General features: G+C 39.0%; 1 protein-coding gene across 2 annotated transcripts in view; it reads right to left on the bottom strand.

Annotated features, from left to right (window-relative positions):
- ULK2 (unc-51 like autophagy activating kinase 2) overlaps positions 1-16,879 on the bottom strand; it is a 43,174-nt gene that overhangs the window by 14,866 nt on the left and 11,429 nt on the right. For both annotated transcript variants that reach the window (XM_058854412.1, XM_058854411.1), the window contains 12 exons: positions 9,840-9,872; positions 9,437-9,473; positions 8,130-8,303; positions 7,007-7,080; positions 6,412-6,513; positions 6,021-6,079; positions 5,635-5,717; positions 3,605-3,655; positions 3,113-3,198; positions 2,349-2,520; positions 1,398-1,458; positions 1,085-1,177 (listed from right to left, as the gene is read on the bottom strand). In XM_058854412.1, the coding sequence (XP_058710395.1) occupies positions 1,085-1,177; positions 1,398-1,458; positions 2,349-2,520; positions 3,113-3,198; positions 3,605-3,655; positions 5,635-5,717; positions 6,021-6,079; positions 6,412-6,513; positions 7,007-7,080; positions 8,130-8,303; positions 9,437-9,473; positions 9,840-9,872 (1,025 nt within the window). The remainder of the gene's footprint in view (positions 1-1,084; positions 1,178-1,397; positions 1,459-2,348; positions 2,521-3,112; positions 3,199-3,604; positions 3,656-5,634; positions 5,718-6,020; positions 6,080-6,411; positions 6,514-7,006; positions 7,081-8,129; positions 8,304-9,436; positions 9,474-9,839; positions 9,873-16,879) is intronic.

Below are 16,879 nucleotides of genomic sequence, written 5' to 3' on the forward strand. Positions count from 1 at the left end.
ACACAACTGGCATATTTTCCTAGAACTTCTAACTCTAAAAACTCTGCCTGATACAACTTAGGGAAGTACAGTGTATTTATACTACACTGTACATGGCCAGTTCAGAGCAAATGGATGTCTACAGGGAAACCATCCCCATTATCTGCCCTTAGACATAAAACATGAGGCTAAAAGCTGTATCGACAGCCCCTGTCAGCAGATTTCACCAACTGCACAAAGACCAACACAGAGTAACAAACTTTTCTTGTGACAAGCATTTCTAAAAAAATAATGCTGACTTGCAGCCCTCTAGCACTGGCACAAGTCAAAAATACATCCAACATAATAGCTTTATTCCCCAGTTAGCCACTCATCCTCTTTCTGTTTGTACTGAAAACATGAAATTCATCACTTGAACAAATTCTGCTTATACATTCCATGAGTAGTTAAACACCATAATTAAGCTTTACATTTTCCAATGTAACACAGGAAAGATTTCAGGCCCCACTGATGAAAATCTGTTCTATTTTAAACCAGCAGAAACTGAAGCCTAAAGCCATGTGGAAGAAAGGGTACTAATTACCAGTCCTGCTGATGGAAAACCTGCAATACATGTTTAGCTCCTTCACGTGACTTTGGCATCCTGTGAGACACAACCATGAAATTCACAGTAATCACCTGCACAAAAGCCACACCCAGTGACCAGACAAACCAAGCCAGCCACGAGACATAAATCCACAGCAATCTGGGCTTTCACAGTTCCTCTTCTCTCACAAACACTTCTTAAAATCTATCTGCATTCAACATCTTGACTCACTACATGAAGGCTGTGCTGTGCTTCCCAATGCCAAAGAAAACAAGTCAGTTATGTCCCTAAATTTCTGCTTTTAAACAGTTCAAATTTTAAACAAAGAATGCTGTCATTCCTTAAGGAATGTGATTCCTTAAGGAAATCTCTTGGGGATGCACCAGGGAAGGCATGAAGGGCAGAGAGCCTGGAGAAAAGAGGTCTGGCTTCTATTTTAGTCCAGTTTCACAATTTAAAAAGTAAATCAATGAAGCCAAAACCATAAAATAGCAGAGAATCCAAGGCTGCATCACACACCTGTTAGCTGTACCAGAAGCAGCATTTCGAGAAGAGGCTGAGGATGGTTTCTGTACAGTTCCTGAGCTTCCAGAAATAGTTAATGGTGACTGCCTGTAAAAACAAAAATCACTATCAAAAGACAGCTCCTCACACCAGAGAAACTCTCTACTTGGCAGCAAAACTGAATTCAAGCTGCTTAGATACTCCAATTCTTGTTTATCTTTCAGAAAGTCCACAGAGCTATGACAACCCAGTGCCAAAAGCCCAGTACCCCCTTCTGCAGCATCAATTTTAGAAGAGGTTTCTTTTGGAAGAAGCTCAGCACACCTACCCTCCACACATCAAGAACTCACTGGAAGCCCGCCTGCCAGCTGCTCCCAGAGGCATATCATCTGCAGGAGGGAACACATGGAAAACCCACATCAGCAAGCAGACCCAGAAAAAAAAAATCAGATCTTCCTTATTGCTGTTGTAGAGAAAAACATTTCTGTGAACATACAAAAGTTTCCCACAAAAAGTTTTGTGTAGGAAAATATCTCAAATGTGACCCCCAACAAAAATGTAACTGGGGAAGGGAATTCTTTACCAAGTTATTTTACTGTCTCTTTGTGGGTTGTTGCCATATTAATAATAATAATAATTTTGAAATAAATTCCATTGTTTAGGAGTACAAGGTATCAGCACTGGGATGTTTACAACAATTGGTGGCAGAAATCCTTCAGACAGTCATTTAGTCAAATATTTACCACAAGTTGGTGGCATCATCCAGAAATCAGCTTTGTGCAATTCAGGTTGGGATCATGTCATGAATGTGCTACATCCAAGTGTTTCCTTTGTATAAGCCCAGGCTGATTTTTACCTTTCATGTTAGAAGTGTTTTATGCTTTTTACCTACATCTGTTATTTAAAGCTCTAGAGCATGAGCTATAAATGAGTCTGGAGGAAACAAAGTGCCTGCTTCCACAAAGAATTCCAAGAGAATCCTTGGGTCTTTTATCAGCAGGTGTTTACAACTGAATCTCTTCTACTGCCAAGCCCCACTATTTTCCATAACTTTAAACTACCCCTATTGCATATTTGGTTGCTCAACTGAAGATGAAAATGTCCCAGATGGACATGCAGTACCAAAGAGTTTCCTTCCAAAGAGGACTCAAACTACATAAATTAATTTCAGTTTGAATTCAGACACATTTAGAGCAAAGAGAGCCAAAGAACAACAGGAGGTAGAAGTGTGTTATGAACAAAAATTGGGTTGAGATGCAAAAATAATAAAGGTTCTTACATGAATGGTCAGAAGAGATATTGTGTGGGACAAGAACAAAGTCATCTGTGTCACAAGAGGAGTTCTTGCTACTGGTACTGGCAGAGTCTTTAGAAACTTGAAGATAGTTAGGAGGACCCAGCGGAGGGGAAGACAAATTTTCTTCCTGAATGTGCTGCATGTCTGGCAGAGACTGGAGGGGGATGGTGGGAAAAAGAAAGTTAAAAATACCCACTATAAATCCAGATTCAGAAAGCAGAAACGCTTTTCAACTATTACATTTCAAATACTGGATAACCCTGTAGTGTCAGTTTTATACTGATTAGGCTGTGAGTTTAACAACTGATTTATTCAATCATTCCTGGTGATACAGATGTAGTTGTTCCAAATGTCACATAAAACTGAAGTCACTGGTTTGTAACAAGAAGCCTTAGCCAAAAGGGCCAATTCAAAATTTATCTGTAACAGCCATTACACTGCAAACCATACCAGAATATCTAAAATTTGCTGCTCCAGCATTTGATATTTGTATGTATTTTTTTTTACCTTAACCAAAACTAACAACAAAAAACTCCAACACAAAAAAAAGATCCAACACAAGGAGCAAGAGAGCACCAAAGTGTTAATGGCATTTAAGGAAAACACAAGGGTGTTCCTGACTCTTTGCTCCTAAACATGACAGTTTATAGTGTTCAAGTATTAAAAGATTTTAAAAATTCATGAATTCTTGTCTAAACATTACAGTTAGTATTTTTTCAGAGGATGTTGTGCAACACAGAACTTACTGGAGGAGAAGCAAAGCGACAAGGAGAGCTACCACAGGAACTGCCAGAGACTGAGCCTGGATATGTGGGCACTGGTACAGGACAAGCTAGAAGAGAAAAACCCAGAGGGGGTGAAAAAAAAAGGGAATAAGACTTCAAAAGGCTGAATTTCAAACAAATTTCCTCACTGCTTCTCATTCATAAGCCCTTACACAACTTATAAGAACAGCACATCCTCAATCACACGAGGGTATTTAAGTTCAGTGCAAACGTCAAAAGAACAAGTAATTAAGTATCACATTTCAGTCTGGCATAATACAAGAAAGGATTCAACACTCAGGCTCATAACAGAGCACAACAACAGGCAGGCTGAGGAAAATGTCTCATAAACACTTAGTGTGATATTTGGCAGATCCTTCTCCCTCCCAGCCCGCAACATTCATCATTCACACAAATAAGTGAAAAAAAAGTGAAAAAAAAAAAAATCCCAAAAAACCCAAACCAACTACTTACATTTTTTCACTGTTGAAACGTGATCCAGGAAAGGGTGGTTGAAAAATGCTTCTGTAGAACAAGAAACAACCACCATTTGAGTAGATGTACAAATGACAGAATTTACAGACTGTGTTGCAGATGGTGATAAATGGTTGCCTTCCCAGAATCAACACTGCACAGCCAGAGGGTGAAGAGCTTATAAAAGATTAAAGCTTTCTATGGTATGTGCTGCTACAGAGTTTGGAAAGGAAACAAGAATCAATTGAATAACTTCAAATATCAGTCAGCAAGGCAAATCAGACTGAATCACTAGAAGACATCTTGTGACTACACTTAAAGCCATGTACACAAGAAACCTCCCTATACTGCTGAGGAAATTATGTTCTCTGTGGTAGTAATTCAGTTGGAGTCTGCTTTTCAAAACAGTGAGCATTTTTCAGATCAGATACTGAAAGTATTTTCAGCTCTGCCTTTCCCAAGGATTGACATTTATTTTTGAAGCCATTAATGCAACACCTTATCTGGCAAAAAAAAAATAAATATCCCAGCAGAGCCATTCTCCATTCCACTTCCCAACAGCAGAACACGACCTGTGCAGCCAGCTCATGGCATAAACCAGAATTAGACACCATTTCTTTAACCATTTCCTCAGTGAAATCACTGTTGTTACATCAGAAATACTTTGTTTTTGTTATAAATGGATGTGCTGAGGAACTTTTAATTGAGCATAACCAGTTGGCCACCAGGTTATATGGAAAGTTTTGTTCTGCAAGGAGCAGTGTTCCGCTGTTTCAGGGAATTTGAGGGTTGGTGGGAGCCAGCTGCTGAGCTGGGTGAACTTTAATGTCCTAACACTGGAGGAAAAACAATGCTGTGCCTCAGACATAAGCAAATAACATGGAGAAAAAAAAAGAGAAAGAATCTGAGGCCTGCAGTATCTCTCTTCCTTCAGCAACACTTTTCTCCATGGCCTGATAAGGGAAGGAATCCAGCTGTAATGCCTGAACAATGTAATTATTAACTTTAACACAGGGATCAGGTGCTCTCCAGCTTTTGTACAACACCTGCTGTTCTACTTTATATTGCTGGAAGATCAACAACATTTCCAGTGCTATTTTTACTTTAACAACAGGCGACTGGGCTCTGTTATAAACTCTCCCTTTCACTCCCTTTGCTAAGCACATTCCAGAGCAGCCCCTTTGAGGCCCTTTAAGTGGCTCAGCCAAGGAAAACATGACTTTCATCACTGCTATTCTGCTTTCTATTTTTCTTTCGAAGCACAAACACTTTCTCCCACCACCACAAGTGATACAGTGAATTTCCCGTGTTTGAAGAAACTGTAGGGATCAGCACACCCAGAGTGCAGAGTGCAATCAGTTACTCACAGTCCATGTTTGTGATGTATTATTTCTCCTACATGTAGAGATTTATATACTGATCTCTTATATTCTCAATAAAATTTGTGACATTCTACCCAATTATTGTGAGCTTTTTCTGGATCTGAACTAAAATTTTAAGATTAACATTTCCAGGCAGCTATGATAAAACTGCATTAACAAGTAGTGCTATAGAATTTAAATAAGCAGCATGAATATCATGACATCCAAGATGCAGCTAAAAAGATTTAATCAAGATGTAACTTTTCAATAATGTGTTTCCAAAGTGGGTTCTTCCAGTACATGGAGATCAAAAATGTTTGCTCCCAGTCTGATGCCAAAACACTAGTTAAAGTAACAGAAATAAGACTTCAACATGGAATTTAAGGTATAGCAGTAAACCCTTGAAGGAAAGGGCACAATTGAAAGCATTAAACTGATTTATATTTCACTACTCAAAAACAAAGTCATGATTTATGTGCATCACTTAATACTGACAGTAGTTACCCAGTGGATTGTTTTAGCTACTCTGCCTTCTTTATGAAAACAGAAATAAAAAAACCACTTCTCATGTAATTGGCTGTGGACAAAAGGTCAAGATAATTATTCTGGTCACATGAATACAACTAACACAGAAAGTCAAATGAGCAAGAAGGAAAAAGAAATACATACCAAAGTCCATTCTATCCTTTTGGTTCCTCTGAAGCAAACCCAACAGCAGGTCAGCCAGGTAAGCTGATGTTTCCCTGGGAATACTGCATACAAGAAGAAGTAAAACATCCATTAAATGTAATGAATGCACTGAATAATGCATAGCACATTGACTTTCAGGAAATCAGCATTCTGCCACGTCCCTAAGTCATCACTATCTGTGCTTTACAGCCTTAGTTCATTTAGTTTCAGCTAGGTACAATGAAGGCAAGATGCAACACTGGTATCACACTACATCCTTGCAAAGATAGCAACAGCAAATATTTTTATGAATCCTAGGCATTCCCCAAGATGAAAAAGTGTTCAATCAACAAGTATAAGTGACAGGAGAGGCCATGGTGACATACCTAGGAATCAAATTCCTGTTCTTTTCGTAAAACATTCTCAAATCTTGAGGACTATTGGCCTGTCAAATAAAAATGTACATTAATTAAAGCTTGGCTTCATGGAGGAAATAGCTTTTGTAGCTAAGCACACATACACAAAGAGGAGACTTTTGCATATGGGCATTAAAGGAGAAAACACCAAGCAGAGCACTGCAGATCCTTATTTATGTATTTCCTCTGTATTAAACACACTCATCATGCAGACTAAGCTTAAACAACTTTTCCCTTGGTATTCTCAAGCCTTTGCAGCACCAACATTCAGACATCACTTGCTTCTGCTTTCCTAACTAGAAGCAAGACCCCCAGGAACGTACTTCAGACTGAGAAGAGGGAAAAGGAAAGAAAGAGTTACCTGAAAAGGTGGTTTTCCAACAAGACACTGATAAATCACAGTTCCTATGCTCCACAGGTCTGCTTTAGCATCGTAGTGTTGAGACATAATCACTTCAGGGGCCTGGAGAGAACAGCAAAGTCTCAGAAGGGAAAACAAAGAAAGGAAAGCCAAAGCAATATGAATCTAGTGCCATAGCAGTATTAACCACTTTATTGTAAGAGAAAATTAATGTTTTCATGTGCATTACAGGGCTTGAGAGGTACCATCTTCATCTAAAATGAAAGCTGTGTTTCAAAACCACAAAAAAACTGAAGAAAGCATCCAAGCATTTGGCATGTTTGGGAAAAGGGAAGTGTTATTTATTGGCTTCAGCAGTTCTTCCTTTGGACAATGAACCACGAAGAAATGTTTCATGTCTCTCTGATTTTAACAATCACAATCTCCAGATCCCAAGGGGAATAAAAGGGTAGTAAAACTATGGAAAGGGGAACTGCACTCTGTCCCTGATCCTCATAAAGCAACATGAGGCATTTGCCAATCTGCAAGCACTCAATTATTTTGTTCTGGCAGGAGAATGTTTGAGATAAGCAAGATAATGTGAAATATCCCTTACCATGTACATAGGGGAACCACACAGAGTTGCAGCCATCATGTTGCTGTGCAGATAACGAGCAAACCCAAAGTCAGCTGTGTAAAGAACAACCTTGGTCAAAGAAGAGAAAGATCATTTCCAAATTTTTACAGTCTAGAAATCACCTGTCTCTGAGTGAAACCTGCCACAATTAACAGTGGGATTGAAAAAAGACAGATTTAATATCCAGCCAGCTACATGGAATAGTAGAATCTTTGTCATGCTAAAAGAATAATGTATTATCTTTCAAATGAGCAAGCCAAGAAGCAGCAGTGACATCATTTGCACAAACTGCTGCTCAGGCACCTCCCCAGCTGCAGAACAGCCTGTCTGGCATCAGCAGGAAAGGATTAAAGTCACTGGCTAAATATAAATGGCTCATTAAGAGTGATGAATATACAATCTGCCTGCAGTGAAATCACTTCAGGTACAAGTTGAAGAAGTCAAGTTTCAGGTGCCTAAATTTTCCATGCAGGCAAAAGCATCTGAAGCTGTCAAGGAATGACAGCAAGGGAAGAAGTTTTGTCTCCCTTGTGCAATTTTTGAGCAAAAGCACAGGAAAGAACTTGTTAAAAACAAGGTAGTTTTAAAACAGACAATGAAGAGTGATTAAAACTCCTGAAGTAGCCTCTGCAGAGGTGTCTGGTAGTACCCTGAATATTTGACATCTCTCCCCTGTTACAAGGCCAAACCTCCCTTCTGCTATGCCAAAAATAGGTCATAACCTTCATTTCTGAACCTCTCAAATAACCCATAGGAGGATCTCTGGAACTGCAGTTGGAGTCTTGCATACACAGAGTTTTGAAATGGGTAAAAGGCTACTTCAAGTTTCAAAAGTTAGATTTATGCCCAATTAAAATAGTTTAGTACTAGAAACATCAGCTAAATAGATTTGTCCTGCAGATTTAATCAAAAAGGTCTTTATGATTCAATCTTTTTTTATCCTGAGAATGCAGCACAGCATGAAGCTCATCATTCTTGACTTGATGTCTGATTTGCATCAATTGAATACACTCCATATCCAGTACTTGAACTAGAGAGACATTTCTGAGGAGGGAAACAACCCAACAGCACTGGTTTACCCCTCCAATCAGAGAAAATGTACCTATTTTGATGCGTATGCCACTGACACTGGATTTCCGCCGGCTGGCGTAGGACAAGAGAATGTTCTGGGGTTTGAGGTCCCTGTGGATGATGCCTTTGCTGTGCAGGATGCGCATGGCTGCTGCAATCTGCTGCAGGAACACTCGGATGGTGTCCTCACTCAGAGTCCCCTTAGCTGGCAGTGGAGGAGAATAAATATCAATATATTTAGGTAAAAGCAATAAACTTCACAGTGACCAGCTGAAAACATGATCCAGTCTCCAGTGTTCTTCTACAAATGTAAATATTCTCAACAATGTAGATATCATATTGTTTTAGAGCAGCTACAGAACTCTGAATCGTGTTTTTCTGGTAGTTTATTCAACCTGGTAGCATCACAGCTGTAAAACTTTTCAATCACCATTAAATCCTAAACTGGCTAAAAAGGCAACAGAGGCATGAAAATAAAAGAACTTCACATTAAGTGCATCCAACAATCATGTTAAAACCTGAAGCCATAAAACTTGTTCTTTAAACAAATGATTATGGGGATGCTGAGAACCACTCTGCTCAGAAATTTCATCCATGATAAAACTTACTTTGAAAAAAAAAAGAGATGTACTTTTAAAAGTCTCTTCTGAAGGTATTATCTCATTCTGCAGCCCAAAAAAGCACTGAACACAGGAGCTGGATCTCACTGAGTCTTTCCAAAGGTTTTAATGGCAAGTGAATTAGGCTTTTAATACACACAGTTACCATAACAATAGCTGTGCACAAAGAAGATTCCTTCAACACGCTGAGATACAAGGGCAAGTAGAATATTTTCATCATGAAAAATATGAAGATTAACATCTCTGCTCAAAATCTTGGCTGTAATAAGAATCCATTTGTCATGATTCTGTAAATTCTGTCCTCACTTTGGGCAGAATCATGGAAAACCTCTCCTAATCCAGCACTGCCTCTTTCTTCAGAGCATTATTATATAAGTAAATCAGTGTTTTTAAGTCCACATCTCAGAAAAGAAGAACAGGTGCAATCAAAACACTGGGAACAGCCCCCAAAATGCAGTTTTAGGACTACAAACCCACACATTTTTTCAGCATGTTACATATGGTTAACTAAAGCTTCTTCCTCATTGACAAATAAGGGAACATTACGTTCAGTTGTGGCAAAAAAAAAAAAAAAAAAAAAAGCATTTTCTGTGTAGAATTGCATTCACCCATAATAAAAGCTCAAGCAAAAAAATCTCAGAGAAACACCAATGGTTGTCAGGAATACAGAATATAAACACATAAAACAAAATAATAGGGAAATACAGTAATCAATTACCTTGTAAGTAATCTGCCAAGTCCCCACCATTGCAGTACTGTTAAAAACAAAGGGTTTTATTCAAAATACAAGCACTGAAAACACCTGCTACATTATTTCTACTTGTAATACTTTAATGAAAATTAGATCCCTCCAAGCTGTTTGCCTTAAAATTGTTTTGTTAGTTATTTGGAATTAATAATTAGAGGTGTCACACTTTATCAATACTTACAGTATCATAACATGAAACTGAATAATTTATGAAACAAACAGTGCTGATAAATTTAGTGAGGCATAGAAAATTCATAATTTACTTTTCAAAATTGTTTGATTTAGCACCCATTGTTAGTTTGCAGCTGTTCAAAGGAATAGTTTTGTCTGAAAGTCTTTAAAATCAACCAGAAACATACATGTTAACACATACCTCCATGACCAAAAAGACAGAATTGGGCATTTCCTAAAAGAGGAGAATAAAAATTATTTAAGAATGTGAGAAGATAAAGTCTGTACCTGTATTAACCAAGTGCAACATGGGATTTTTCAATCACTGAGATACCTTAAAGTCACTCCACTATGAGGTATTTTACATTTCCAAAAATATTTTCATATGTAAAAACATCAAACCATTTCCATGAAGTGTCTCCCTGAGTGAGCCCTTGGCAGCAGCACATCCCTGCCATGCTCCTCATGGCAGAGCTGGGAGCTGTGTCCATCCTCCTCAGATTTTCCAAAGCTCTGACCTCCCATGACCTATCTGCAACCTGAATTCCCTCTCTTGTAATTGGGGAAAAGTTCCTGAAAGACAGATTGCCTAACTTCTACTGTAAATTATCTACACGCTCCACAAATCCAGTTAAAAAAATAAATCCGTGCTTAAACCTCACTGTAACAAAAACACTCACCCTCTTCCCAAACATTTATTTTGTATGAGGGAAGAAAGGCCTGACCTATCTGTGCTAATAATCAACATTGTTTTCCACAGTCTCCTGCATAAGACAATTCTGTTGGGCCTACAAAGTTGAACATTCTGGGAGTTTTTATAAAGTAAAAGTATTTTTTTCTCCCTCTGAGCTGATTAAGATTGAAAGGAAAGAACACAAAGAGAACTGGAAAGAAACTAAGGGAAGTGTACAGTAAACAGGATGATGCTTTTAGTTACACAGTGTGTTACCTCCCTTTCTCTTTAAAAATAAACAAGGGCTGACAGATTGAGGGAAAATATGCTTTTTAAGACAGCTGAAGGAAAAAAGTGAGATGGCACCAGACAAAGCCAGGCACATGCCCCAGTGGGAAGTGGGGCTGCAGACAGTCTGACTAAATTCTGCTAAACAGTGTCACAAGAAAGTCAAAAGGGACATTGCACAGCAAAATAAACACTGTGAACTCAGCCACCTTCCTCTGTGCTTGCACTGAAACTTCAGCAGATGTTCAGTTTGACCACTCTGGCAAGAATTACCACCAGGGTGCCACTGTCAAGCACTCACTAACAGCTTATGTTAGAAAGCTCAAAAAAGAGACATAAAAGCAAAAATGGGCCCATGGGCCCAGACTAGAGAAAACAACAGCCCGAAGTACCACACACAGCACAGAGCTCAGAGATGGCACAACCCATCAAAGCCAACCCATCACAGACATCCAGAAAACTACAGGTAATGGTAATAATTACAGTTCAAGATGAACTGCCTGGTTTAAGGTTAATCCAAGGCTGTATTAGCCTGCTTCACTTTTGGGAAGCATTTAGTCACTCATGTCTGTGTTACAGAAATGTATTTGAGGTTCTTTCCAGCCTGAAACATCAAGCACATTTTGCAGATTTGTTTACATTTGGAAATTAGCTTCAAAGAAAGCAAGTTTCTAGGAGCATGAGTCAAATCTGTTGGGAATTGCAGGCAAACTCCAACCAATACAGGATATTAAAGCAGCATTTCAGGATGTCCCAATTGTTCAATGTCTCTGCAATAGCTGTGGCTGACATGAACCATAATTTACATTCCTATAAACACCTCAAAACCTCAGTGCATACAGCAAAGCATAAAAACCCATTAGTAATTACTTGCTTTGCAAATTACTCAAAGTATATAATTGTTCCTTTTTGTATTGTTCCTTTGCAACAGCACCTTCCAAGACAGAAGCTGTCTTTTAGGAATCCCAAAGATGCCAAACAGCAACTCTGAGATCCCAATCTATCAAACTGAAAATTGTACCAACTGAGGATCACTTCACTTAAAGGACAACTGTGACGTGGAAAAGAACAGCCCAGCTAAGAAGCACGGAAAGTCCATTCTCCAGTGACAAGAGAGCAGCTCAGCTCCTGGATTTCCACCCAGCATTGCAATCCCATGAATCACAAAGATGTTCCACAGCGTCAGAGCCTCCACTGCACAAAACCAGCAGCTTATGGCAGCATGTAATGCTCAGCTCAGGACAGACATTTATTCATCACAGAACTAAGAGGATACGTTTGCTGGATTCCCTTGGAAACAAAGTCCTCTCAAATGAACTGCTCTCTTCAGAAACATAGAGCTGATGATTTGGCCTGTTGTACCAGCCCTCACCTGTTCAGAAAGTAATTTCTGCAGACCATACTGGACTGCCCTCAAATAGAACTACTCTTCTTTTTTTTTTTAAATTTATATTCTTGATGAAAAAATAACAAGTCACCAAGTAAAGTCATAGAAAGAAGCAGAGCATGTTTCCTTAATCTAGCTTGCAAAATCCTGATTTAATAAATCAGCAGAGCAAATTAAAGATTCCACAAAAACATTTTCCCAGACTCAAAAGTCCTCTCCAATTCATAGTGAGGAAGTAACAGTTAGCACAGAACGGATACCAACCTTCCCAGCCACAACTTGTCCCAACTTGAACTCATAACCAAACGCTTTTCAATATCCCACCAACACAAGTTTTAGCTCAAAATAGCTGAACATGTTCCACCCTTCAGAGTTGCTCAAATTTTGCCTTACAGTTCTTGGCCAGCCTGACTGGGAATGTGATCTCCACTTTGGGACTACATTCAGAGTAGACAAGACAGTTCTGGAAGACACATTTTGTCCTTCTAAATTATTTTGCTGAACAATAAAGCTCTCCCTATCAACATTCCCCAGACTTGTGATTTCTGTTGACTCACTACGCAGAGCAAGTGCTCAAAATGGAAAGATTAGAAAACCAGCATGTTTCAGATCTAACATTCAGGAATAAAGCTGATCTAGCAAGTTATTTTAAACTGCCTCTTGAAACAGATAACAAAGCTTTCAACAATTTGCATTGATGTACAGATCACAAAATTAGTGCAGCTGGAGTTGTTCTGACCTACACTTCTACCTAGATAAATAAGCAAAACAAATATCTGCTGTGTTGCAACAATTACCAGTTTTGTCCAGCAATCCTTGTTTTGCTGCTGAAAGTTTTCTTGATAAAAACCTACTTCTGCTCCTTTTTATTCTGAATCTAAGTTTTACTCACAAGCAAAAGTTAATAGGAAACCAACTTACAATTCTGAAAGGCAAAGAGATAAACCTAAGAGAAAGAGGTTAAGAGGCAACATATTTGCCAAAACTTGCTATGTTTTAATCTAAGGCTTCCACCAGTTGTCTTGGGGGATGCGAAATTCCAACTTGAATCACAGTCTCAGCACAGTAACTCCATTTAAAAAAACATTAATTGAAAAAGAAGTCAAAACACCCATGGTTACTTCCAAGAGCTGTTGCTAGATCTCTGGAGTACTGGCAGAAACATTCCCTAGATTTCATTTTGGTTCACAAGTCCTCCTTTAGAACAAGCTGAAGGTCTGCAAGGAGCTTAGTAAGTTCCCAAAGCAGAAACTGTGGCAAATAGTTACTCTTTTTGCTTTCAGTCTGTAGATTTTATTTCATTGCAGTTTATGATGAGAGTCCCCAAAGCAGGAGAGTTAACCTGACAGCTTGTACACTGCTGCTATCTGATTAATTTTCTGCTATGTTCATTAGTGCTATATTGGATATAATTTTTTTTGGCAAGGAAACACAATTTTTTAAAAATTGCTTTAAATACATTTGGCAAAAATTCTAATGATACAATGGAAAAGGACAGGTCCAGATCTTTTAAAGGCTGTTTCTCTCTGCATTACATTCTTGATTTACTTTGTGAGTGCAACAAGCAGCAAATTCTGTGTTCAGCTCCTATTACCTAAAGGACTGAACATTTTGCTAATTCTGACAAAATGCTGAATCTCAGACTAAATGTCACTTGACATGTGCCTGTAGGAATCAAATAGGGTGCATACTCCAATTATTCACATAAAAGAGCAATCAGCCATGGAGAAATGCACCACAAGAACTGGATCATCCATTTGCTAAAAATGAAATGCTGCATTTTACCAATATATGGGAGGTGGGGAAAGGGGCTGCTCTGCTGCCCAGCACCAGGGAAAGGCACAGCTGCTCTCAGCACAAAGGTTCAGCACACTTGTGTACTAAAAAATTGTGTGATAGAGTTCTGAAATTCAAATTACAGCATCCACACACAGCAGGTAAGCAAAAGACTGTGTAGTAACTCTTCTGAAACAGTTCTGAAATTCAAATTACAGGATCTAGGCACAGCAGGTAAGCTAAGGCCTGTGTAGTAACTCAAACTCTTTGGTTCCGTGGGCCACAACGAATTCTAATCCTGGTTGTCCCCAACCTCCAGCATCTACACTGGCATCATTCCTGCACTGTCATAACCAACCTGTCAGCTGGCATCTGCTGCCAGGTAGTGTTCCAAAACTTTTACACTGCTACAGGGCAGGATTTTCTTTTTTTCATTTGAACAGCATGTTCTCATATGATTACTTGTACAAAGACACAGAGGATGGGTATTGACAAACACAAAGGCCTTAAGCAAGCAGCTGTGGGGACAAAAATAAAGATGTTGAGACATCCCCTGTTCTGCTGGGAGTGTGGAGGCAATGAAAGCTGTGAGACATTGAGATCAGAAGTAGGCACAGGATGCCTGGAGCAAATATCTCAAGAAATACATGCAATAGTACCAGAGCAACTGGAGTCCTTGGGTAAACCAGAGGTATTTAATTCCTGCTGCTAAAACAACAGTTCCTCCCCTCAGCACCCCTAGTAAGAACTCCCAGGCTCTGTGTACAAGCAAAGCTGAGCTGTAGGAACCAGAAGGATCTCTGGCTCCATTCCCACTGGCTTTCTCTGCTTCCAAGGACAGCAGAAGCAGCTGCAGGTTTTTGTCTGCTCTGTACCAACAAGCTAAGACAAGAAACAATTTTTATCCAGATACTGTTTCTACAATAACACTCTAGAAAATAGTTCTCCCTAAGCTACTGCTCAAATAGCAAACTTCAGACTCCATACAGTGAGGACATTAATTCACTCTCCTAAAATGCCATCTCCACGATACATTACAGGCTTTCATTCTGAGGGCCGACATTCTAGTGAGGTTTTGAATTAAATTATTTGCTAAAACAGGCACTGTCTGGCACTGTGTAAGAGATTAGTTCTACTCAGTACACACTTGGGATCATGAACTGCACAAAACTGTAAATTCATGCTCTAAACATAGAACATTACAAATAACTTACTGATACCTTCATACTTCAGTGGAATACTTTATCCAAGGATCTCAGTGTATTTTATGCTCGTGAGTTAGAGGTTATTTTAGACTCCCTTTGCTTTTGAGAAACAGTGGCTCCACTTCCCCAATTAAGAGGATCCAAGATTAATCTTTATTTGTAGGATGAATGACATCCCACAGCACCACCACAGGAAAACAGTTGTATCCTTAAACCATTCCAAGACTTGGGAGATTTTTCATTCTTGAATGACAGACAATCAAACACTTGCCCAAGAAAATAAGTGACAAATGTCTCTCTTGCTATCCATCTATTTTATGTGAGTTTTTTAAGCATTTCACAAAAAAATTCATTTCACTTTTAGAGGTGAGCTACTTTTCAGAGCCCTACTGCTGAAAAACATTTGTCTCTCAGAGATGGAAGGTTTTTTTTTTTATTTAAGTATCTCTCCAAGTTGCCTCAGCACCATGGCTTCCACACTCTGGTGTGTGAGCTCCCCAGCCCTGTGAGGTGGCACCAACAGCAGTGGAGTGCTCTGCTTACATAAAATTCTTATCTGCAGCTCAAACCTGCCAGAGCTGCATGTCCACCTCACGGAAATCAAGCACAATTATCCTGCTGGCTGCAGAACAAAACATTTTTATGCCACCATTAACACACACCAGTTCACTGAGGTGTGGCTCCAGATGAATGGGCACTTCTAGTAATTGAACTTCAGACACAGTAATAACATATCAAAATGGTATTCACAGCATATGAAGGATCAGCAGTGGAGAAGATCTGAAAATGTTCATGCATGATCAGCAGAATGGTCCACAAGTTCTTCTTGGATTTAATTAAAACCTTCATGGTGTGTCTATTTTTAGTATGCTGACTTGTGTGAGTGGTCATGCAATAGGAACAACCATAAATGAAGAGACATGAAGGAGAAGGAACCTAACTACTTCCTGAAAATCAATCCAAATTAAGGTTTTTGCAATATATAAAATAATAACTGTACATTCATTCTTGAAAGATGCATTCCAAATTGCTATGCAGGGATACAGCTTTAATCTCCAAGTACTGCCATTAATTTAATATTATGAGATGTGAAAATATTTACCCTTGATCATAATCAATTTACACTTTTTTCACTTAGATTTGCCACTTTCATTGCACACCATCTTTTCTATCTGAAAACTCAAAGCAACAGTCAGATCATCGGTTTATTAAGCTACATGATCTGTCAAACTGCATCTGAAACAGGAGCATTTTCTTATTTCAAACTGTCTAAGGTTAAGAAAAGCTTTAGCCCAACAAAACTACAAAAATAAAACAGACTCCCATTCACACTGAGAACTTCCTACTGTGACACAGACTCCACTGGCTCCAGCACTGAAGAAAAAAAATAGCTTCTGTAAACTAAGAAATAGCTTGAAATCCTTAAGTCTTATCTGCTGGACTGTATCACTGTGTTCACAATACCCTGGCAAACAAAAGGGGCAGCACATGCTAGAACATGAAATGCTAAAGAAAATTGGTAGGCGTAACAGCCTGCAAGACATGTGAATGCCTTGCATAGTGTTCATTCTTGCTGGGTTATAAATTAGTGTAATCACAGAAGTTAATGATGTCTGCCACGTCACAAACACAGCAGAAATGGAAAAGCTTATTTGTGCAAGTGACACACTCTTTATACCACATCTTGCAAAGCAACTCCTGTAAAAGCAGCATCCTGCTGCCAAGCTTTGTGTTTGCTATGAATGTATTTGAAATATATCAAGGTACAGGACAGGTTTGCCCTTCTCTTTGCTTTAACTGCTTATTTTATTTAAACACAATAGCTGATGACAAGCAGCAACAACCCCTTCTCAAAGGCAGCAGCACTGATCATTCAAGAAGTCCTGTCACCCTTTCCTGGGGCAGAACAGAAA

This window comes from Poecile atricapillus, chromosome 21, assembly GCF_030490865.1.
Source record: "Poecile atricapillus isolate bPoeAtr1 chromosome 21, bPoeAtr1.hap1, whole genome shotgun sequence".
In the NCBI taxonomy this organism is placed as follows: domain Eukaryota; kingdom Metazoa; phylum Chordata; class Aves; order Passeriformes; family Paridae; genus Poecile; species Poecile atricapillus.